This window comes from Euprymna scolopes, chromosome 7 (genome assembly GCF_053919585.1).
Source record: "Euprymna scolopes isolate OS-2025 chromosome 7, ASM5391958v1, whole genome shotgun sequence".
NCBI classification, from domain to species: domain Eukaryota; kingdom Metazoa; phylum Mollusca; class Cephalopoda; order Sepiida; family Sepiolidae; genus Euprymna; species Euprymna scolopes.
Genome location: NC_136488.1, coordinates 86,740,941 through 86,768,019, shown reverse-complemented (window position 1 = coordinate 86,768,019; position 27,079 = coordinate 86,740,941). Strand labels below are relative to the sequence as shown.

Here is a 27,079-nt window from a genome sequence, read left to right as displayed (position 1 = left end):
AATCTTTTGAAGTTGAACGTCACAAAACGACATTATTTTTACACTAACCTTAACAAAAGAGTTCTTAACACTATTTGGTTTCTTGTTTTTGGTGGTGGAAAGATCTCAGAAAACAGTAAGCAGCTTATTTCTATCCAAATTGATTAGGCAGAATCTCACTGACGACTTAGCTTTTTATTCAATTATTAATTTCTTTTTCTGACAATATCGATTGTTTTTTTTTAGTGGAAATCCTAAAACCAACTGATGAAATTGAAATTATTGTAAATAAAAATCTAGGTATAATGTTAAATAGGGTTTCCTCATAGTGTGAATGCGATATTGTGGTGACTGAACTAGTTGAAGAGAATAGACAGAAAGGATGACACATGACACCCATCCCACTAAATTTTGGCCTTGTACCACATCTTTTGTGCAATTGTTTCAATAAGGCTTTTAATTAAAAAAAATAATTGTAAAATTATTCCAATATAAATAAATTGGTCTCTTGTCTATGAGAAAAGTGTAGTATCTTTTTTAATACTATAGTTCATATTTTTTCCCTCTGTCAGCGAAGGTGAAATCATTGTAGATGGAAGCAATTTTTATTTTTATTCAAATCCAGAGTTCCTCTTTTTGTGAAGTAAAAAAACAAAACAAAAAAAACACTATGTATCTAACTCTGCTCTCGTACGTAAACAAGAACACATAACAGATTGATATGTAAACAAGAACACATAACAGTAAACAGTAGATATGTAAAACACACAAGTCAAATAAAACGATAAACGATTAAAAATCTCTTACCTTCGTGCTCGTGTAGGAGTCATAATGGCTGATCCTTGGCTTTCACTGTGTTGGTCATCATCTGTCCAGCTGGAATCGGCGGCAAATGCTGACAATATAGAAGAGGCCATTTTAGCACTCTTTCCTGAAATATCAAACGGGTAAGATTTACAATAAACTGTAATGAACTTTAATACCTTTCGTATGTGACAAAAACGGGTGATGCTATGGAGTGCAATGCGTGCGACTGTGATTGCTCTTTGCTTGAGCAGCCATGAAATAACTGCCCAAGAGGACAATTGATGAACCAGTTTGTGGAGCTTCATAACACCAGAAGAAAAAAAAAGTCTCAAAAACTGAAGTAAAGAAATAAAAATGAGTGTTCAAAAAAAAAAAAAGAATTATTATTGAATTTTGAAAATTTTATTTATCTCATCTTAATATAATGGCGATTTGGTGTCATTAGGTGAGAATACGTATTAGATTAAATGAATATAATTTTATATATTTTGAAAAGCAGGATTTATTAAGTAATTAACACATTATTTTATGTAGATCCGATTACGCTTTGGTCGGCAGAGTTTTGAAAACTTTGCGATTCGATAAAACATCGTTCTTCCATTCAAGATAGGCTTTACTCTTCCTTGATTTGTTCATCATACCGGTTGAACCGTCTTCATGCGCTCTAATATTTGCCTCAAGAACCTTCTTAACAGACTCAGAAACGGTCTCCTTGAATAAGTATCATTTAATGTAAAATGCAAGACAACTGGTGGAAGGAAAGAGCATCTGAAGTTCAACACTATGCTGGCACACACAATGCAAATAAAATTTTCGATTCACTAAAGACCGTCTATGGACCCTTAATGTTGGGATGCTCTCTCTTACTATCTTCTGATGGTTCACCTCTGATCAAAGACCAAGAAGAATTGAGTAAACGCTGGCAAGAACACTTTAGCAATCTGCTGAACCAGCCATCTTCAGTCAACATGGAGGCACTCAATCAGATCTATCGTCGATAGCTTTGTTGAGCTGCTAACAATGGCAGAAGACAATCATCCAAATAAATTCAGGCAAAGCAGCTGGAAAGAACGGAATATCTGCTGAAATCTACAATCAGGTATCCGGGAGGAAGAGAGGATGCTAGACGACTTTTTAGATGTCTTGATCGTCTCCGTGTAGAAATAAAGGGCAGCAAAGGTGATTGTAGAAATATACAGATTGATATCACTTCTTTCCATTACCAAGAAAATATTCATCAGAGTCATTCTCAATCGACTCATTACTGTCTCTTAAAAGAACTTGCTAGAGACACGGTGTGGTTTTTGATCAGGAAAAGCGTCATCGACATGACTTTTTGATTGAGCACTATCAACGACCCTTTATTGAAATTCACTTATTCTTAATTGTTGAACATCTTTCTACCTGGAATACACACACACACACACACACACACACACACACACACACACACACACACACACACACACACACACACACACATATATATATATATATATATATATAAAGTACAAAACTTTGTTGAAATTCAAAGACAACAGTTTTTCTTTTTTGTAACTTTTGTTTATTTCATCTTGGGTTTCTTCATTAAAGCCGTTTCGTTAATGCGATGACAATTTTATGATTTTATGTGTTCATAAAAATTTCCTGTTCTCACCAACTCATCGTAGCAAGCTTTCAAGAGAAGAAAATTCGAAGCTGCATAATGTTACAGTTCCACACACAGCAATGCAAACCTTACTGAGTAAAATGACTAAGAAAAAGTGTTGAAAGGAGGAATTTCGGTACCTCTGATTACAACAGTGGCAACAGGCATCTACTCACTGCTAATGCTCAATACTCCCGTCTCATGAAAGCGAGGGAACTCATTAACAAGGACTAACATTAAGTCGAAAGGCAGGTGTGCTCTGATTCTTCTCAGAAGCAGTTTAACAACTCGTAGAACAAGTATCTAGCCTAACGTCGGCACAATTCTTCCACTTGTCATGAAAACCCAATTCTTTCAAACTATGATGTTTTTAGGAAGTGTTTTCATGCCACCTCGCATCTTCGAAAAGGGACGCAGACTCACTATTAACAAGGAGGACAAACACCCAGTAGAGAGCCAGGGTTTGTCTGATTCTTCTCAGCTGGTTATCTTACAAAAGTCTGAGCGCCATGAAGACCGAGTACCCTGAAAATTTAATGGTTTTTGGTTGTGTTAACATTGAAGGCTATATATATATATATATATATATATATATATATATATATATATATATATATATATATATGTGTGTGTGTATATATATAAATTTAATATATATATGTGTATATATATACATATGTGTGTATATATAAATTTAGTATACATATCTGTATATATATATATATATATATATATATATATATATATATATATATATATATATATATTGCCCATTGTTGTCAGGGCGGCTTCTTTAATATATATATGTATATGTATATGTATATATGTATGTATGTATATATATATGTATATATATGTATATGTATATATATGTATATGTATATATAATATGTATATATATATATGTGTATATATATGTATGTATATATATATATGTATAAATATATATGTGTATATATATATATGTTTGTATATATATATATGTATATATTCTTCAGAATTATTTTTTTATTTAACAATCAGTTGGTATGGAAACCTGTGATTATAATACTTACAAAATATTACTGAGGGTAATATTCTATAAGTTATCCCATTTAAATAACAACTGCTCGATATGCAAGATAGAGCAAATAAATTAAATTGTGATTCAATGAGTTTCAAAAAACCCTTATTGAAATGAAGTGGTCGAGTTTCATATCAAAGATTTTTATTATTCTAAGCAAGACAAAGAATACTTTTGAAAACTAATCTCCTTAACCTATAGGGTTTCGATGTCTACCATCTCATTAGAGGAGAGAAAATATTAGCAAATATTTATGAAGGTATGTACCCTATTTGCTAACGTCAGTGAGACATGGAAAGTCAAAGTCAAAATAATTAATTAATCAGAAGTCCTGCAGCAAGAGGATTTGAAGAAAAGGATATGAAAATTATAGATCCAGATTGCGTGGTAAAAATCCAAAAATGTGCGCTTGCGTTAGCCTATGTAATAAAAAAAACATTAGAAACGGTAAGGAACAAGCCGACGTGTAACGACTACAAACATTTAAACGAACCCCGTCCGTGTAAAAAAAAAAATGACATCTACACTAACCCTTTCCCTCACTCTCTCTCCCTCTCTTTTCCTCTCACTCTCCCTCACGTTCTCCCCCTTTCTCTCCCTCCCCATCTATTTAATATACCTTGCTGAAAAACCAAACGCCAGTTAAAATTTAAAACTAAAATATTGAAACTTTCCTCCCCCTCCTTCCCTTAACCCCTCACTTTTCTCTTTATCATCCTCTCTCCAAACCCCTCCCTATATCCATATATCTCCATTCACGCCTACCTGAATTTGCTACTCCCACACACACAATACAATTGAATGTATCTTTAATCTTCAAAACTGAAATATTGTTAACACCCGTCTCTCCCCTTTTCTTTCTTTTTTTTCTTAAAAACACTTTTTTCCAATAACTAACAACCACTTCTGCGAGGCCTGACGAAGCTGTTAGATCATAAACATGGTCCAACATCCGAAACATATGTAGTCAAACAGATAAAACGTTAATAAAAAAAATAAAACACACACACACACATACATATATATATATACATATATATATATAGTCATCCACATACAGTACAGTTTTGCTGTATCACAGCTGCTCAGTGTGGCTGAACTAGCACCCATCCCTAGCCAGGGATTAAACCTACAACCATCTACTTTATAGTCGGCAGTGCTAACCTCTGGCTCATGGAATTGGTGCCCACAAACGACCTCATCAAATGTCCATTTAAATAGACACTTGCCCACCGCTTTTACAGTGCTGGAGCTGCCTGTTTATTTATAAACAAACAAACAACGAGCCTCGAATTGATGCCAATTAAGCAGTCTGTGAGATACATTACGACAGTGCTCTACCTAAGAAGGAGCGGTTTAAAATTATATATATATATATATATATATATATATATATATATATATATATATCGTTTGAAAACGATTTTGTGATGAAATTCAGAACGCTCCAGATTTTAAAATGATATAGAACTTGAATATCTATTACTTAAAGACGTCATTAGACATGTGAAGCACGTGCACATGATACAGGTGAATGTTGCTTGTGCAATTTAACTGTGAAAAGAAGTGAACAAGATGAGCAGGTGATCAGAATATGTCAGGTGCTACGAGTTTCACTCACCTGTGTCTGCCTCATCTCCAGCGTTTCGATTATCATCATCTGGCCTTTGTTTCATAACATTCTTCACCAAGGAACTGAATTTAGCAGCACTGAAAAAAAAGAAAAGACAAAAAAAAATGCAAGTAAAGAAACGTCTTATAATAAGAGATCGTCAGTTCGCTGTCGGCCTGTCGATCTGTCTTCAAGGCTTTCACACTTCTTGAGATAATTGTACATGAAGGAGCCTTGAAATGTCGAGTCTGTCATAGACATATACATGTGTTACTACTACTACTAATACTACTACTACTACTACTACTACTACTACTACGAGATTATATATCATATTAATTTTGTTACTCTTTATAATTATGTTTAAAATAAAAAGATACATTATTATAGCAGCAACGGACTACTCAAGACCTCCCCAAATATTCTAAATCTTCAACACAGAATCCCAATATGTTCTAGCTACATAGTCGTTCCAAATTCATCACTAGAATGTTATTGCTGCCACAACACAGGTTATCATAATTAGCATATTAGAATTTATCTCTAGCGTTATCAATATTATTGTTATTATCATTGAGCTACATTCACTACAATTGTTATGGTTAATAGGGCTTGTAGAAGCAGTAACACAAACGGTACCTTAATATTTTTCACGACTACTATCATCAAGATTGTTAAGTTCCATGAAATCATTTCTAGATTAACTTCTGAATTAAAATAGTCATCTAGTTTGTAAATAAAATCAGGAACAAATAATAGGAAGGGGACAGGTTGACCCGGCACTGCCTACTTCCGGAAGAGAGAGACTCCTCAGCTTCAAGACAGGTTGCTGAAAACAATTTACTTTCAACACATTGAATGCTGAACAGTTCGATGGAATCACTTTATGGAATCACTTTATACGAACTTTATACGAACTTATGAAATCACTTTATACGAAAAGTCTCAGTTCTCGGTAAGAAGGACAGTTTCCGATGAAGACAACAACACCTTATAGAAAAACGAAGACGGAAAACCCACTCCTCACAAATTCGTTAGTTCGTTACAGAAACAATTGCCTCAAAACTCCACTGATCTTCGCACTCAATGATAACACCGCCTCGAAGTTTGCTACACGTCATCTGCCAAGTGGTCTCCCGCCGGCACCTTTATGCCAGTAAACGCCAACCAATTTGCATACGGCCAAGTTCACCTCTCGCCAATCCTCGCATTGCTAATTAATATCTCAAATAGTATCTGTAAGTATATGTAAAATATTATCATATCTCATTATTCAAATGCACTAGCATGCGCCACACACTAGACTTTCTGATTGCTATTTTCACAACGTAAGGATCTGTTGCGTACCAGGTAAAGTAGTTGGTATAATCAGTTTAAAGTGAAATTCTTCCGTAGTTGAAGGTTCAATCCTCACTGTGGGCGATACTCAAAATTGCGAATTACTTAAAACTTCTATTAGGTTGAGAAGAAAGTTCTTGCGGAATTTTTAATTTTGATTTCAAATTATGTATTTTAAAAAAGGTTTCGTGATAATATCTTTACTTTATATATCATTTAAAAGAGCGTTTCTCGCTCTATCTAATCGCTTAATTGGAATCGTTTTAAAACAGTTAGTTTAGAACGTTGAATACAAGATGGAAAAAACAAAAACAAATTCGCACAATTTTCTTATTTTAACTTAAGCTAGGCTCAAAAACTGCTGAAACAGCTGCGATATTAATGAAGCATTTTACACAGGAACCATTACTGAACGTCCAGCACAATGTTGGTTTAAGAAATTAATGAGCGTAGTGGTCGGCTATCAGATATTGACAACGATCAACTAAGAGCTTTAGTCAAAGACAATCCATGCACAACTGTTCGAGAATTTGCTTCTGAATTAGACGTAACGTATACGATGATTTCCAACCACTTGAGAGAGATTGGAAAGACAAAACTCTTGATAAATGAATGCTTCACGAATTGAACGATAACCAAAAGAAATGCTGTTATAAAGTGTCATTTTCTTTCTTCTTCCACTCAACAAGAACGGCCCATTTCTCAATCAGGTTGTGACTTGCGATGAAGAGTGGGTTCTTTATGACAACCGGCGATGCTCAGCTCAGTGGTTAAACACTGACGAAGCTCCACGCCATTTCTTGAAGCCAGAGTTACACCAAAAAAAAAAAAAAGCAATGCTAACTGTTTATTGGTCTGCGATCGGTCTCATTCATTACAGTTTTTTGAATGCAGGCAAAACCATTTCATCAGAAAAGTATTCTCAACAAATGGATGAAATGCATCAGAAACTTCAAAAACAACACACAGCATTAGTCAACAGAAAAGGCCCAGTTCTGCTCCACGACAATGCAAGACCTCACGTTGTTAAACTAACCCTGTAGAAGTTTCAAAAGTAAATCCCCCTATTCTTTTAACTCCAAAAGTTGAAGAGTTACGAAGACGGAGGTGGTACCATTTTAATGAGCGGCGTTTTCTGCTTCAGAATTTATTTTTATACATCGTTACCACCATTCTCAGTGCATTTTTGCCAGGAATTCAAGAACACATTTCTGATTCTGATTGCTGTTTTAGAATTTCACACCGTCAATATCAGAGAGATGAAATTTTCAGATCATGAATGCATGAGTTCAGTCATCATAACTTATCTAATTTATCTAGGCGGAATAAAAAATAGGAAGCATTACTTTTAGAACGATTCTCTAATGTGACCATTTCGAAAAGAAAGTTGGCGACCCTTGATCGATTACAATACAGAAATATTATCGAGGGTTAGCAAAGGCATGCCAATTGGTTAAAACTATGTTATTTTCAGCCAATCAGCCTAGGTCTATTTGAAAAAAAAAAAATTAAAAAAATTAAAGAGACGTTAAACCATGAATAATAAAAAGTGATATACCCGACTTTTAGAATCCGCTTCTTCGTGGCTGCATTTTTTTTTTTTTTTTTGTGTGTGTGTATAAACACATTTCTTGATTTTGTTCTTACCTTAGCATGCACCCTTCCCCGGCTCCCCCAAGAAAAACCAGAATGAAAACCAAGGCATGAAGACAAATCAATATTTCATTGATGATCAAATTTCGATTTCATCCCAAAGACAGAAATATTTCTTGGAACGAAAAACAAAACAAAAGAAAACAAAGAAACAAAATCAAAAAAAGAAAGAGAAAAAGAAACACTTAAAAAAATATACATAAAATCAATATATCAAATTAATGAAGCATGCAGGCCTAAGAAGTGTTAAATCGAACAGTGATAGCCCAATAGTTGCAATGCGGGACCAAAAAACATGAATGCATCTGTATTTTTAAGATGAGGATTTATAATTCGTTTTTTTTTCTATTATTCGGATTACTATTCTCATCGTGAATTATTTTTTATCATGCTTAACCCGATGTAACTGCCAACCTTCTTCAAATACAGCTTGTTGAACTCAGAAATCTGCACAGAATTTCGAAAGAAACCGTATATTCAATCCACTAAGTGGGGATAACAGGCTCTCATTCTGTCAGCCATGACTTGTTAGAAATCCTATATAATTTGCAATTGTATTTTTAGTATTGCTCACACCAAGAATTGAACATTGAACACCAAGTATTCAGGAGTTGTGCCATTGAAACAAGTGAACTTCTGTTCTCTAGAATTTATTTTTGTACATAGTCACCACGAATGCGCTTTTGCCAGGAATTCAGTGACGCATATCTGCTTCTGACGCACGCCCGTGACAGGAGGTTGCTTTATTAGAGTCTCACACCGTCAATATATGTAAGAGAGCGGGATGAAACATTCACGTCATGAATGTATACGTTCAGTCACCATAGCGATGCAATTTGCAATCCCCTCTGATCCATTCAGGTGGAATAAAAATGGAAGGCATTACTTTTGGAACGCCTCTCATATCGTTATGTACTAGATTCGAACTTTGTGCTAAGATAAAAGATCATAGTGCAACTATATTAATACATACACTCATATATTTTATATATTTAAAAATATATATTTTATATAATAACATGCCATATATTTCGGCATATAAGACGACTCTTAAAATTAAAAAAAAAATCATCTTTCAAAACCAATATTTTATAAGATACCAGGTGTTGCAATCTCTAACCTAGGCTAAACAAACATGGTTTCGTGATTTGGCAGTCGGCTTATACAACCGATGTATAATAAATTTATGACGATTTTCTCCAATTTTGTACCCCGTCTTATCTGACAGTCACCTTATATGACGAAATATACGTTATATATATATTTTATATATTAAAACAAATATATTTTATATATAAAAATTATATATTAAAACATATATATTAATATATATATATATTATATATTAAAATATATATTTTATATATTAAAACATATATATATATTATATATCAAAAATATATATTTTATATATTATTATATATATTAAAATATATATATATATTAATATATATCTACTATATATATATATTAATACATATACTACTATATATATATCTATATATATATTAATATCTATATATATTAATATCTATCTATATATATATATTAATATCTATATATATATTAATATATATATAAATATATATTAATATCTATATATATATTAATATATATATAAATATATATTAATATATATATATATTAATATATATATAAATATATATTAATATATATATATTAATATATATATAAATATATATTAATATATATATATATTAATATATATATAAATATATATTAATATATATATATTAATATATATATTAATATATATACTACTATATATATATTAATATATATATATATTAATATATATACTACTATATATATATTAATATATATATATATATATATATTAATATATATACTACTATATATATATTAATATATATATACATTAATATATATACATATACTATATATATACTATATATATATATTAATATATATATACTACTATATATATATTAATATATATATACTACTATATATATTAATATATATATACTACTATATATATATTAATATATATATACTACTAAATATATATTAATATATATATATATATATTGATATATATATATATATTAATATATATATATACTACTATATATATTAATATATATATATATATTAATATATATATATATATATATATATTATTTCATATAGTTGTGTGGAGTAGTGTTTTTATAGATGTTATTATCATTTAGTAAAAGCTTGATTTTGTGCCGACATTCGTCTATGTTTATGATGATAACACCTCCTCTTTTATCAACATGGTTGATGTAGATGTCCTTGTTATGGGAGAGACTATATGATCGCTTCTGAGTATCTCCGTGCTAAGGTGGTATCATTTGGTAGGCCAAGTGAAGTTGGTATAAGGACTTGGATGCAATCTTTTGCTAAGTCGGAGTCATAATTTTTTTCTGATAGTATCAATTATGTCACCTTTGTGAAAAGCGGTGGCGAATTCGAAGCCTAGACTTAGGGCTTCTCGTCTAATTCTATCATCATGTTGTTTTTCATGTGGATGAGGCATCCTACCCGTTGCCAGACATTCAACCACTATATCATGTATTCCAACCAAGAGGTCTTATTTACAACAGTTCTTTCTGGTATACGTCCCCGACTTTCTTTTGTTTTTATTTTCTTATCATTTTGTTTTTTCATAGAGGTGGGACATCCTACCGGATGCTAGACATGCACCCACGATTTCAGTCATTCTAATTGAGAGATCATTTTAAAGATTCTAACGTTTCCTTCGAGTGAAAGTGTTTATATTTCTCTTGCACTTGGTTTAACAGGTATATTCAACAGGTAGTTTTTGTAATTATTTTTCATGAGTCCGGTTGCTCCTATAATTACTGGAATGATGGAGACCTTCCTTAGATTCCAATTTCTTTTCATATCGTGCACAAGGCCTTGGTATTTTGTTGTCTTCTCCTTCGCAGGTCTGTTAGGGCCAGCATCATTAAGGACACTTACTTCAACTAGGGTTGCTACTTTCTTGCTCTTATCCCATACCACTATGTCAGACTTAATAGCTCCGCTTTCTGTGCATGTAGTTGTAGGAATTTCATAGTCATAATGGATGATGTATGACTTATTTCCAATTATTCTTTCTGGTATATGCCCCCCCGACTTGCTTCTATGCTTGATATTCAGCGTTTTACAGATTTTCCAGTGGAGATATTATTCATTCATCCATGTATGGAGTACTGTTGTCACATTTGGGCTAGTGCATCTGCTACTAGTCTCTTACTCTTGGACAGGTCTCAGAAGAGTCGCCAACTTGATAGGTCCTGAACTGTTATCTAAGCTTCAGCCTCTGTCCCATCGACGAAATGTTCCATCCCTCTGACTGTTCTACAATATTTTAATAGTGAATGCCCTGACGAACTACAAGCACTTGCGCCCCCTCGACGTAAATACTCCTGACAAACCCGACAAACAGCTAAATCCCACCCCTACACAGTAGAGATCCCTAGGTGTAAGAAAGCCTTCTACTCCAATAATTTCTTCCCCAGAACTGCTAGACTTTGGAACTCCCTTCCGGGATTCTGCTTTCCTAATAGTACTAAGATGCAGAAGTTCAAGTGTAATGTGAACAGACATCTTGGTGTTCATCTCCCTTCATAATATTCTTGCAACTTATGACCCCGATAGTAGCCCCCTACTTCAAAGTGGCACTGTGCCTGGTTTGGTGGGAAAATTGAATTAAAAATTTTTTAAATTTATTTTCTAGGTATGTGGCTGTAGGAAGTTGAGCGTATGTTTGGATAAGTTGTATCACCCCTTTCTCTCTTCTCCCTTTAACCCTGATTCTCTATCTTATTACCAACGTATATCACCGCCTCTCTTGCAAGTAGAAAACACTCAAAATGATGCGCATTGCTGAAAAACAGATGCTGCAAATTAATTTGTTAAAAATAGAAATAAAATTACTTCAAAAATCAAGTTTCTCAAATTAATTTTAAGATTAATTAGTTACAATTTTAATTTATGAAGATAAAAACTAAAACAAAAAAATAAAAAACATAAACAAACAAACAATTCTATCATTCAGCCAAGTAAGATGACAAAATTGCTGCTGGAGTGAGGTGTTTCAGAATTAGTTATCACCCATACCTTTTCTGGATGGAGAAAATCGAAAATGATATGCATTGATTCATTCATCCATCCAGTGTGGCCAAAGCTAAGATTGAACTCACTACATGAGTTTGTAGTGTAATTCAAATCTTGTTGGTAGCTGGACACTTGATGCCTCGCCAGGGATATCAAGGGTATTTTTTATCGTGATGCCATCACTAGATGGGGTGCCTACCACGGCTTAAGAGAGTTCAATCTACCCTTGAAAGAAGGATAGACCGCATCCGTTTCACAACCTGGTATTTTACCTCACAGTACATACAGCGTCTCACCTTCCCAGATGCTCACCCATATGGTACTGGCCAGGCTCAATGATGCTTAACCGGTGATCTGGCGAGAACCGATGTGTCAACGTGATTGTGCTATACTAATGCGTGGATAAAGTGTGAAGTGGAAAAAAAGCCAACAGAACGCCTAATCTACATTGCTCTTTTAATATGGGAAAAGTGGATCTCCACTTCCGAGCAACCAGACGTGTCTGAACCAGGAACAAGAATATAAAGAACCTCAGAGTCTTCGTCTCTCTTCCTTCTCCATAACAACAGCAAAGGTAGCTGATGGTGGATAAGTGGTTAGCAATGTGGACTGGCAACTTGGATGTGCCACATTTAAGGATGTTGGCAACCTTCACGTGGTCTGTCCCATAAGTACCCAATGTTTTTCTAGAAAGAATTCTAACTAGCAAGTTATTTTTGAAATCAACTGTTAACACTCGTCGTTTTATTTCATACAAAATGAACGAATAATGCATACATAGTTGTTTTTTTTTCTTCTTCTTTTTACACAGGAGTCACACCTTTGGAAGGCTCAAAGGCCACCCGAGAATAAGGGTTAATGAGTGTACAGTAGTCAACCGGAATAATATTGTAGTAATTGTTAGTAGTAGAAATTTTGTAAATTGGATTACTTAAGGGGACGGTTCAACAAGAATTTGTTTATGTTGAACTTGAAGATGACCAAATTGTAGTCAGCTGGAAAGCAAACAAATAGAAGAGAATTCGACAGGCATGCAGTTCTAAGAAAGAAGCTTTGTTCATTGAATTTACGTTTAGGTTTAGGCACAGATAAAGAGTGGAGGAAATTATTGATAGTGGTTTTAATTAAACGAGTGATTTTCATGAAAGTTTAGTGAGGGGGGGGCTAACCTTTGATCCATATATGAGATACATAGATATACAAATATTCTACACTTAGTTGATTTAGTAAAAAAAAGTTGAGAACATTATTTCCAAATTGACGATTTAAATATGTCATGCGTTTCTTATAGTATCTTGTCTTTACAGAATTTCCCGACAAGAATTCATCTAATCTGGTGAAGTATCCAACTTTGTACTGTTACTCGTGTTAAAATCACTTGGAGAAGAGCCAGTGTTGGTTAGCCGTATTGAGATCTTAACCGGGGGCGTGAAGACTATGTGATTTCGAATATTTACTTAGGATTTACTTGTAGGAAAAGTATTCTCATGCTGCATAGAGAGACCTTAGACATTCGAGAGTAGTGTCTAGTAGGTATTCAAGTTCTCTCTAACTTAATAGATCCCATAGTGTCCACTAAGTTCTGTCTCCGTACCATCGAATCTGAATTGAATTCCTTCGCTTGTTTTTACAAATACTTTAATGGAATGTGTTCCAATGAACTTGCTGCACTTGTCCTCAATGTAATTACCTTTGTATCAACTTGACTTGCAGCAAAATCCCACCCGTTTACTTTAGCGATCTCCAGATGCAGAAAAAACCTACTAAAACAGATTCTTTATTCAGACCACTTTTCTTCCTGTTTTCCACGACTGTACCAACATTCATAAATGTAATATAAACAGACGTCTTACAACAAAACTCCCCACTTAGAAGTCCCTCTATAAATCTTGCCCTCAATTTACTGGCAATATGGCATGCATGAGGTTAATAAATATAATAACTAGAACTATGACAAGAGAATATTCTTTTCATTATTTTGACTCTCGAGTATATATCAGTTAATATCTTATATGCTTTTAAATAGAGTGATGTGGTTCTCGGTTGATTAACTGTGTCGGATATATACTGGAGAGTCAACGATAAGATTATTCTCTTGTCACAGCCCTCATCATGGACTTTGTTTTGTTTGAGTTGAGATTTGTAAACTTTTATAAATATGAAAAAAAAAATCGTCTATGCCAGACAAAAATTGGTAAAATTCCATAACGCATTACAACAACAATAAAAACGTACCAAGATCACCATGGACGAAAGAAAAAGTATATAATTCCTATTTTTAATAACAAGTTCAAAGATAACGGTTCAATAACTTCTGACTACGATAAAACCACTGAACCAAAGGCGCAGATTCTATATCTGTCATTAATTTATGTTATGGGGTGGGCTGTTCTATCTATTTAGCAGTAATGAAGTTGCCCAGAGACAATAAATCTAGTTACATCTAAAACCTTATTGCGTAGCGATTCATGGCAGTTATGGTCCCCGAATCATGACGTGCACTTTTATAACATACTTTTGTTAATATACTTTTTGTTAATCATGCTAATATGCGTGTTGATTATTATCGGCATGCAAGCTTACAATAGTTCGATTCTTATATCGATTGCTTTACCCTGATGCCGTAACTCACATACACGTGCAAACAACTTTGCTATATATATATATATATATATATATAATAAGGTCATATTCCTGTCTGTTTTGTTTATTTGTTCACGTACATCACAGATGACGTCATAGCAGATGATATACAATATATAAGCAGTATATAACGTCATAGCAGGTGACGTCGTACATGAGGCCTTATATGATGACGTCATATATGATGATGTCATACATTACCTCATAACAAAATAGTTTAAAAAGAGGGAGTGGCAAAATGAAAGTAAATATTTCCGGGTAATGTCGTCTACTATATATATACCATACTTTAGGGTAAGTGCGCCAAGACCGGGGTAAGCGCACCAACTAGCTAAAAGTTCACTTTTGGCAACCACGCATATAAAGAGAACTTTTTTTTGGTTGGCGAAATTACCTCCCCCCCCCCGGATTTTGCGCAATTACCCCAAAGTACGGTATATATATATATATATATATATATTAGAGAAAAAGAGAGTGGGGGAGAGATTCCAGAAATTGAAATAAGGGGAACACGAGTATCCATATTACAGTTGGGAAGCTCAGCTTGCAGCCATATTGTCGTTGTACGGATTAATATTTGTCATGTTTATCTTATCCAGAAAAGATGATATTAAAAAGTGACCTTTCATTTAATTGCTTGTTGTCATATAAAAAAAAGACACTGTTCTTTCTTTTTAATAAGAAGTCTCAACAAGATGGCCAACCTCAATAAGAAAGGCGAATGTAATCGCTACTTCAAAAAAGATCTTAAAAGTGGCTTGATCTTAGCCCGATGGAAAATTGTCGTAGGCCAATATGCCAAGCAAATAACAAGGCATTAAAAAATATCACGGTGAAAACAATAAAACAAGTATTTACCGAATGTCAAACAAAGGCTAAATGATTGGTCGAATGGATAATGTTTATCGCTAAATAATGGAGTAGACAATAATAAACACGAACAAAAACAAACAAACGTGTTTTTCTTGTCTATTCATCTCTGTCATATGCCTCTTTGGATATTATTTTAATCAACTAGCTGGCCTGTGCACCGTCGTTGCCCGGGATGCTTGAAAAAAAAATCCAAGAATTCATGCACGCAACGTTGAACACTATATAAGTATTTTTACTAGATGTTTTTCAGTTCTCCATTCACATAAAGTATGGTATGCGTATGTACATGAATCAAGTGGATTTAGAAAATTACAACTTTTTCACGTGTACAAAAAAGGTGACGAAAACGTTAAGTTTCTGTTCGAGACAAATAGCTGACACAGGGGAGAGAGAGAGAGAGAGTGAGAGAGAGAGAGAGAGTAGTATTCTTGTAATTTATTAGTTTACCATCTTGTTGAAAATAAGTACAACGAACAGAAATCTTGGGAGCATTCCGTTTTTGGCGATAATCAAAGTTCTCCTTTCAGTTATTACAGCATTGTAACTGATCTGCCTCTTGCAACGTTGCATAGATTTTTTTTTCGAACCTGAATATCTGTGACGTCATCACCTGTTGACCTATGTGACCACACCTGACCTTACATAACATCTCTTCTCGCTCCTTTTGTGAAAATTCGTTTATTTTCCAAACTTTGTGTCACTTGGACTTGAACTTAGTTCGATCCTTATCAACGTTAACACTAGCTTATATACTCGCTCTCTAATATAGGGTCAGCCGTTATGTAACATATATATTTCGATGCATAGGATTTAACAGAATTTTGGAACACAGCTGCTAAACGTAAGAAGTCTTAACATAGACTATATTTAACTTAATAACATTTATTCCCAGAGGGGTAAAAAGAGGATAAATGCCATTCGTGAAAATTCAGATAAATTTTAACGGTAGGTATTAAACATCAATTAATATATATTCATCAACCTCCTGATTATAAATTCAAATATGTCAGATTTGTATTAAGTTTAGCACATAGTTATCAGACAACAATTATGCAAAACATCCCTGAATTTCACTTTCTTCTTAAAACCACTGAAGTTTAAGCCTTAAAGTAAAGAGATTTTTTAGAATGAAAATCATGTAATTGATTTTTATTAACATTGGAATAAGGCTTACAGTTATAATGTTGTATACATCACTCTGGGCTCTATGCATCGATTGTCAGGATTTCACCAAAAATATAATTTCTTATGTTAAGAATTATGTTTTGATAAGTTAGCTAGATAGGAATTTTAACAAGTATTAGCATTCTTTCAGAAATTATTAAAAATAGAATTATGTTTATAGTTGTGAATTTTAGCTGAAAGAATAGAATAAACATTAGGTTAGACCTAAAAGTTGCTGAGTTAAGCATACGTGTGATTTAGCGTATGACGCAATAGACAGCTAATCAGGAATTTCGGGTTAGTTAGATCCGAGATTTGAGGGAGTTAGCATCTGAGATTGGAGACGGATTGACGTGCGGGAAGTGCGCACAACCAAAGAGAATGGGTTGGAAGAAAGCGTTTGCAAGCCTTCGATCATTTGGGACTTAACTAGATTGGAACAAAAAAAAAATATATATTTTGTAACTGGTGAGTTGGGTTATCTGTTTCAAGGAAATGCTTCTTTGTGCAGCCGTCTGGAGGATCCGAGAAATGAACCGCCCAACAGAAACAGGTTAGTCTAGAATTAAGGTACTGTGAATTGTTTTTGTATTAGAGCCTGTCCACTCAACAACATAACAGACACTCAGCTAGGCCACGATTACACGATTCAAACGAGTATATACACATAATGAGCAACACAATAAATTAGGGTTCAAATAGTGAAGAACCACTATAGACATTTAGTGAGACGTACACGCATAAAGATGAACTCTCCGTCACAAGTACATATCTCTGTATGCATGTTGGTACCTCATTATACAACAATAATGCTTAATAGCATTATATCTTTATTTTAATTTCCATGACATAAAAGTGGGGCGAAACTATTCTGTTCGGGCAATTTTACTGTTACCTATCCTGGGACGGATATTCTAATTATCTACAAATATTGATATAAGTATTCTGTAATGATAATGAACATTTAAACATTCGTATAATAATATTCTGCTTGTTCTTCCCTTAGTTAGTCCGTACGTTACGCTTTATAAAAGGCCAAATACAATTTTTGAAGGGCAAAAAGCTTTAAAAAAAGGCTAAATCCGCGAAATTTGGCTTTAAGAAGGTTAATCTGGCAACACTGGACAAGAATTTGAAAGTTACCTCCCTTTACTGTAGCCTCGTTTTCGAATATCATTATAATAATCTATGATCATTATTGTAATGGTGTGAAAAAGAAACTCGTAGTAATTGCGACATGCAATGATTTTTCACTCAAGAAAACCATTACAGTGAACCATTACATGAAGAAAGGGAACATTCAAACGAAACAGGGCGAAAATAACATTGTCTGATAAGAGATGCTGAACTGAAGGAGTAAATTAAAAATTGTCTCTTATAATGTGAGTTTATTATTTGTATTGTACTATGTAGCACAATATTACTTTCTGAGTATTTATTAATACTTGTTAGCTTATCTAATTTGGGTCAGTTCTATATTTAAAATATAATCGATACTATTTTCATAGACATGTTAAACTCATATTTGCTGCATGTTATTGTTTTTTTTTTCTTTCCAAAAAACTAATTTCTTTGTGCCATATAGAAAATTATAAAATTCATCAAAACATATTTGTTGAGTAAATATATTTATCATTTTGTTCAATTTCAATAGGCTTTGTTGGTTCTTAATATTTCACACAAAGGCGATGATTTTTTCTTACATTTTTGGTAAAGAAGGAATTTTAAATAATACTTCTATACGCAAACACTGGAAAGAAATTAATATTTGATGGAAATACGACTATTTGTAAATTAAGTAATTTTTCTAAGTATTATTTTTTAATAAGATCAGCATTTAATTAAAGTTACAAAATTATTGATCGTGATTTCTTTATTCATCTGTCGACCGATTGATAATGTCAGGAATTCAAACTTGTATAACTACATGGTCTCTCTTCTACCTTTTGCCTCTAAGGGGCTCCCAGTCTCCAACTGACTATCACTGCATGTGATTGTGATCTCTCTGATTGTCTTTTACTTCGACCCCTCCGACTCAATATATTGAGAAATTACTTTGTTTATGACGTCAGAAGTCTACTGTCGACCAACGTGACTATATCACGTTTTCTAAATATGTCCGTCCAAACACACTTTTGGCAAACAAAGAATTTCCAATTTTAATTGTTCAATATCCAACCTATTTTTAATTCATAAACTCGTATTGTCCATTCTTTTAACTGACATATTTAATATCCAGTTATTCTAAAAGAATGGACAATCGCTTTTTTTTCTGACATAAATGATATTTAGTTATTTCTCAAGGAATTAACAATGGACTGCATTTCTAGGATTTCAATTATCCACTTGCCTACAGGGTTCGATCCTAGCCTTTTCTTAATATTATTTTCATTTATCAAGTCTGCCTTCTTATTTACATGAGAAGAGCGCATCCCGTCTCATGTAACAACTATATACAGTTTGATTTCGGGTTTTAAGTGGGATATTCATGGAGTGATTCTGGTATTATGGCTGAAGAGTCTAGCTTAGTTTAAATACAGGTCAGATAAGTCCACATTAATTTCATCCTTCCTTGAATATGGGTTTTAATTCAGGTTTATAGTTTCTATTTTTTTTCTTTTTTTTTTACATAGTAATCACCACTTATCAAGGCCTGGAAGCCACTCGGGGATAAGGGTTATTTCGCATACAACGGGATAATATTGTAGTAATCGTTAGTAATGGAGATTTGATAAAGTGTCTTAGTTAAGGGGGCGGTTCATCAAGAAATTGCTTATGTTGGACTTGACATCCAAGTTCTAGTCAGGTTGGAAACAGGAAAACGGAGTTCCACAGGGGTGCACTTCTAAGAAAGAAGCTTTGTTCCTTGAATCTACGTTTTGATTTAGACACAGATAAAGAGTGGGGGAAAATTATTGACAGTGGTTTCAGCTAGACGGGTGGTTTTCATGAAGGATTGGCGAGGAGAGACCAGAGATTGGAGCTCAGACGAACATTTGCCATGGAAGTAACGATAAAACAAAGACAGCTCGCAACGTCTCTTCTGTGGGAGAAAGTTTGCAGGGAAGAGAAAAAGGCATCTCCCACTAAGTTACGAAGACTATTTTGAACTCTGTCGAGGCAGGATAAGCTACTTCTAGCATCTCCTTCCCAGATGTGGCAACAGTAGTCCATCCTTGGACGTACTTGGCTTTTATATAGATAGAGAATTGCATCAGCAGTGAGATATCTTCTGGAGCGGTAGAAGGGTCCCACCATTTTTCCAGTGGCCTTGGCAACAGACTTGATGTATGTGTTCCATTTCAGATCAGGAGTAAAGGTCAATCCCAGTAGCTTGTCAAAAAATGGAGCCTCCCCAAGACGAGAGCCATTCATTTCAAGTGATGCCAGATGGAGATCAAAGCGTTGATGATGTAAAGATAGAAGCTTTGTTTTGGATGCATTAAAAGTGACCAGCCACCTCTTCCCCCATTATATCATGCACTCAAGATCAGAGGAGAGAGAATCAAAGAGAACTTTGTCATTTACGGGCTTTGATGTGTTTTCATAGATGGTCGTGTCATCAGCATAGATGTCGACGAATGATTTAAGTACGTGTTTTGGGAGATCATTAATGTAAATCAGGAAGAGAGTTTGGCCCAGGATGGACACCTAAGGGATTCCAGTATTAATACTGTGGGCCTCTGATTTCTGCCCATCAACCACTGCTCTTATGAGCCTATCAGAGAGAAATGATTTAATAATGGAAAAAACATTTTCAGTTATACCGTAGCTGAAAATCCTGTGAATTAGGCCTTTATCCTTATCGAAGGCTTTTGATTTGTCAAGAGTAATTGCCCTAGAAAGGAAGCCTTTGTCGAGAGATTTACTAATCCTATAATATATAACCGTTCGCACATCTGCTGTAGATCTAGCAGAACGGAAACCATATTGCATGCCATTAAGAAGGTTATTTCTGCTGAGGTGGTTGACTACTTCTTTATGTAATATGGATTCCAGCAACTTACTCATGACACACAAGAGACTTATTGGTTTGTACTGAGAAGAAGATGATCGATCACCTCTATTTGTATAATATAACGTCAAGAAATATTGACCCTCAAAGATAGAAAAAATATTGCAACAAAATATATCAAAATACATTGGTCGATGTATCGTTCAAATGGTGTCAATCATAAGTGAATATTTCGTGCAAAACCCAGCTCCGAATTTGAATGAAATCTAAATTAAATTTAAATTAAAGTAGGAAAATAAAAATAAATTAAATATATATAAAAATAAATAAACATTGGAAGTAATGTACTATTTTATTTGATTAAATGTATTTTGTAAATAAAATAATTTATCGAAACATTCATAAGAGCCAAGCGTTTAAGCTTAGAACAATGGTGTTCTTGTTTCTATGGCAACTCATCTACTTTCTTGTGTGCTGCCACTCAAAGTGATAGAGTCTGTATATATCTTTTCACTAACACAAATGGATGTGAGAAATAAAAAATAAATTTTCTTGCTACTATAATGAATATGCATCCTTCATCTTTTATTAATTGAAGAAAGCGTTTAAGTGTAGACACTAGCCCAACAGTATTCGATTTACTTGCTGTTATCAATTGGGCAGCAGTAAAGTAATTTACTCCCAAAGTTACTTATCTCTGACTAGGTTTTTATTTATTTATCTTTCCTTCAGGTACATTTTTATCACTTCCTTCCATAATTTTTTATGCTACATGGACCTGCTACATGAATCTTACATCTAACCCCAAAACATTCATCCATTGTTTCAACCGTGACCATATCAACGAAGTCTCCTGTTTGCATACATTTTCCAAGGTGTTCCAGATATAATTTTCCTCTCAGATTATCAGATCTAAACCAGTACTTTAGACTCATATTGCATATCCATCGTATAATTCTTATATTATTTCTCTCTATACAACGCCTGTCATCAGCCCTAACTGGCCAGGCTTCACTACCATACATTATCACATGCCGGCTAGACTCTTCCCTCGGTCGACAGCGATAACACTTTACTAGTTAACAATGTTAAAATTAAGTTTTTTTTTTCTGTTTAATTACATAATTTTTTTTCCCTTTTCTTTTTATTCCCTTTTCTGTTCAATTTCTTCTTTTTGTTAGAAGGATAGTGAAAAAATAGCATGTTATTTTATATTTAGTTTGAATCTATTTTCAAAACATCAATTGAAATAAGATTGAGGACAGTTGTGTCTTATTTGTGACAGGAAAACAAATAGACTGTAGTTTGTTGTTTGCCATAGTGATTAACATGTTGTGAATGGATAAACGCACGGTGTAATACGAAAAAATAAAGCTAATTAGAGTTCTATCGGATTTATCTCACGGTGTTTTGGGTTCAAATATGTGAATTTATTACTGGGGAGAGAGTTGGCTACTCCTACTCCCGCAATGAACTCATTAAGAAAAGTTGATAAAATAACAATAAAAAAAAACTAGGTAAATTTTAACGATGCTACAATATTGTGCAAATAAGCGACCAAAATGCACATGAAGATAAATTCTAATAACGGCATGTGATTGGTTGTTTTTCATTTCAAAAGTACATAACTAACGACTATGTTATAATAATTTTCATTAACATAGCTTTCTTATGAAGCTATATCGGTTAAAAAATAGGGGAAATAATGACTTTATATAAAAGATCAATATTTAATGAAGAAGAAAAATGTATGCACTTCAAACATGTTTGATTAAACGAAATCGTTCATTTTTGTATATTAGACTTTTTATTTAACTTTATGAATTTGGCTTTTTTAATCTCACTGTCAGCGAATTTTATGAATAGATTTGATTAAATAAATTTAGAGTGCGTAAATATCTGGGGTTTTACCTCAGCTCCCAAAGTCATCTGAGTCTCAGCCATAGCTGATATGGTTTGTTTTCTGTTGACAGAGGTTTAGTTTTGTGCAGGTCTTAGAAGTTCACCCTCCCAGACTTTGCCTTCATACCTTTTCAGGAGGCGTTAGTTTATTGCTAAGAATCAGTATAAAGAAATGCGAATGGGGCTGTTCCAGGCATTTTTGTAGGCCAGAGTGCTCTTCCTCTAGGGCGTTGGCCTTTCAAATACCTTTTTACAACCTTATGCCACATCTTCCCACCATGTGAGGGAAATAAATAACAGAGGTCCGGTGATCATTTTGAAAACCGGTAGCCGTCTTAAAAACATGATGTCAAAACATTATACACTCGCGGGGAGTGGGGCGCCCGGCCTTGACTGGTCATGAAATACGCTTAATATATATGTTAATTCATGCTGATTTCATATTTATTATTGAGGAACCAATTCTCTATTGAATATTATATTGCACCTAATATATATTAGTGATTAAAAAATGACTTGGATTCCATCAGCTAGAATCAAAACCAACACATTTAGCGCTTCAGCCACGTTCCATACCGTTTGAGCTACTGACAGATAGATAAGAAAGATTTAAAATTAAACCACGTCAAGCTATGAATGAATTTGTGCATGCGCAAAACTAATAGAAATATGTCGGCAAGTTGAAATGAATATTTTGCATTTCAACTTGCTGACATATTTCTTCACACGTTATTTATCCATCCAAACAAAAACTTTACTCGTTATAAACCATCCTTGGGGTATTACTATTTCCTGTTAATTTCAGTGTTATGTGACCAGTAGTTTAAGAGTTTATCAGTTGAATATATTAACACAGATACACACATATACATACATACATACATGATGGCAGCAAATTCGTTCTCGAATATTGTCATTACTTAATATAGGAAGACAGCTCAGCAGTGAGCCGCACGAAAGTGGCTTTCAAGCCGGGCCAAACTCAGGCATTCTTTCACACAGCAGACATGAGCGCCACTAGCAGCACGTGCTGGACGGTCACTTCTACACCGCCTACATCTTACACGTCTTCCCGCAGTTGACACAAGTTAGTTGTGGCAACATAGGATTGTTTTACTGTCGCCCATATCTGTATTAGCCTTCGTTGAATGTTTGTTTGCCGTTTTAGGCTACAGCCAGCCTTTTTGTTATCGAGATACACATTGATGGTAAAATGTGTAATCCATTACATATCAAGTAATGCATGTGTTTGAAGCTTTTTATAGTGAAGAAAGACTTCGCACCGAGCCAATCCCACTCTCTGAACAATTGCTACATTGAACCAAAAAGAAGAGCAAGTCAACATCATCGGATGCAGCAGCCACCGCAGGTATTATTTCAGGGTTTTCCTTCTCCTAGAGAGGTTGCCTTCACCACAACTTATGGGAGCCCTCTCCACCTCATGTCATTTGAGCCATGACTGGGACTTAGGTTGCTGGGCACCAGAGCATACTCCACACGCCGGTGGGTCATGTATGCCGCAGCTGACAAAGCCTAGCTCTATTGTAGGTTTCTGTCAGGGTTACCTCACCCTTAACCTTTGGAGGTCCAGTTATACATACATACATACATACATACATACATACATACATCAACTGTTTCATTTATATAGATTTACATTCAAGTATAATGCTAAAACTTTGTATATTATATTAGGTAATCGGTAGCCATTTTGAAAAACGGTACTCAGGAGGCAGTAGTTGTGTATTTGAATTTACGGTCTCCTAAAAACAAACTCTGAATCTTAATTTGATCCAAAGGATACATCAGATTTGTAATGATGAAACGGTTCATTGAATATATGTTGATATAGATTTGCCCTTTTAGAGATTCTTCATGAGTAGCGATTTAGTTAGTATTAATTTAGTAGGTTCCCATTTAGTGCATGTCATCGTGACCTTAATCTGCAAACAGAATCGTTCTCAGAGACGGATGGCGTAAATTTGAGGCATAGAACACGGGTAAAACGCCATAGAAAAAACAGGAGTCGAACGATGACGAAAAACGTCACGTTTTTCGAGCGAAGAAAAACTAAAATTTCAAGGGCAATCTTTCGGCGGAAGCCATGCGAAAAAAACACAGCCAATGATGTAGAAAACTGATTTTCTAAGATGAATATTACTTCGATGTGTGCTCATTTATGTCACCCAATTCTCCAACTTCACCATCCAGCGCGACCGTAATCGAGATTGAACTCACTTCACGAGTTTGTAGTGTAATTCAAATTTTGTCGGTAGCTGAATACTTGATGCTTCGCCAGGGCTATCAAGGGTATTTTTTTTTATCGTGACGCTATCACTAGATGGGGTGCCTACTACTAGTCCCATCTACTCTCGAGAGAAGGATAGACCGCGTCAGTTTCTCAACTTAGTATTTTACCTCGCGGTACATATAGCATCTCACCTTCCTAAATGGTCACCCATCTGGTACTGGCCAGACTCAACGTTGCTTAACTTCGGTGACCTGGCGAGAACCGTTGTATCAACGTGATTGTGCCAAAATAAGTTTAAAAACTTAATAATTAGTAACATTAGTCTTCGCTTATTCCAAGTAAATTTTCTACAAGTAATAAAATCTTGAAGTAAACTTAACGAACTTCTTCCTAGTGTAATCTTTCTCCAATGAATAGAAGCGACAACGAAAAAAATAAAAAAGATACTAAGAAAAACCCACATATGTATTAAAACTTTAAAAAAAGACTTATTTGGTTTATTCATAGATGAAAATATTACAACCCAACCCCGAATCAGACGTAGATTTAGAATTGTTTGATTTTAGAATTCGTTGATGTTTTTTTAATCAACACTAAATTTCGCCTTTCTCTTCTGGTGTCCCCAAACTCAATTAATTAAGTTTGTACCCCCTCTTCTTTAGGGAATGTTGAACGACGGGTTTATTGTTATGCGAATCTTGTTGATTCCAAAGAAGTGTTGGACATTTGCCCGTACACTTGCTTACGAAAATTGACTTGACACTTTTAACCAGTAAACATTGGACTTCATTACCACATACGGCCACACGCACACATACAAATAATAAAGTAAAACTTAATCGTATTCTCGATTTTGTCATCAATAAGTTCCTACAAAATCAATATTTTCTTCTGAATCGCCATTTTATTTGGTTGAACGTTAGTCCGTATTATTGGGAGCAATGGAATTTAATTCAAGTTAAATGCTTACAGAAAATAATTTATCTGGTCGAATTTATTTTTGCATAGCCACTATTTTTAAAAAGGCGGGAAGTAATTCGGTATTCATGCATCGCATTATATTATTAGTAATCCTACGTCAATGGCGATTAAATTCGCTAGTGTGGATTTTGACAAGAGTCACAATGAATGCAAGCTTTAATTTAATGCATCTAGAACCAAGCTTCTCTCTTTACATCATCAACATTCTGATCCACATTGATTATGTGGTGATGCCTGTGTAAAAAAAAACAGCTATATTGGAAATCTATCAATGTTAAGCCGGGTTTTACTGCTGTGAAGAGTTGACTCCTCTTGTCTGTTTTGTGCAGACGTGTGGTTTTCGCGTTGGATGGCTTGGAGTTGTCCGCCCTTTGACTGTATATAAAAATGCATGTGTGATGTATTTTTCTCTTCGTTTTGTAACCACGTGAATAAACAAATGTGTCTTTCTGCGTCTCTGTGGCTAAGAAAATGTTAAGTGTTAATTAATTTGTTTTGTTTTTTTGCCAACCGTTGATATTAACCCCCCCCCGTATGAAGAAGGAAGAAATATACGCTTTCTTTATTTACTTCATAATTAATCAACAAAAGTTATACATTAACCTACAAGCCTACCTTGATCTGTAAAAGAGGATAGTTCCCAGGTTTAAATGAAAAATGAGTGACGTAAAATCTAGACAGTGGTGACAGATGGCAAACGCCATAGACAAAACAGACAGAGGATAAAGAATGATGTCACGTTTTCGAGCGGAGAGGAAACTAAGGTTTTTAGAACAGTCGACTGATGGAAATCCTTGGAACAAGTCACCACCAATAATGTAGAAGTAATCTAAGCGGAATGTTACTTTAGTCCCTATCCGTATGTGTCACTCACTTCATTAAGTTAGAAAGTAAAGTTAAGAAGTAAACAATTAGCTAAGATAACATTATTCCTTGTCCAAATAACTAACATAAACTAACATATAACTTCTTGTGTTCCTTTTCTTCATGAAAAGAAGTGGAAAGCCTGTAACATGTGTCTATAAAAATTTATTGTTACTGAAAGTGTTACAATCTCCTGTTTTATAGTAACCGTTGAA

At 34.2% G+C, this 27,079-nt stretch overlaps 1 protein-coding gene across 21 annotated transcripts in view; it reads right to left on the bottom strand.

Moving 5' to 3' along the window:
- LOC145279820 (otoferlin-like) overlaps positions 1 to 27,079 on the bottom strand; it is a 1,618,966-nt gene that overhangs the window by 1,169,912 nt on the left and 421,975 nt on the right. For 16 of the 21 annotated variants that reach the window (XM_080131202.1, XM_080131209.1, XM_080131193.1 and 13 more), the window contains exons 6-7: positions 5,119 to 5,207; positions 787 to 910 (exon numbers count right to left, since the gene is read on the bottom strand). In XM_080131202.1, the coding sequence (XP_079987328.1) occupies positions 787 to 910; positions 5,119 to 5,207 (213 nt within the window). The remainder of the gene's footprint in view (positions 1 to 786; positions 911 to 5,118; positions 5,208 to 27,079) is intronic. The other 5 variants (XM_080131198.1, XM_080131211.1, XM_080131200.1 and 2 more) reach the window with 1 other exon arrangement.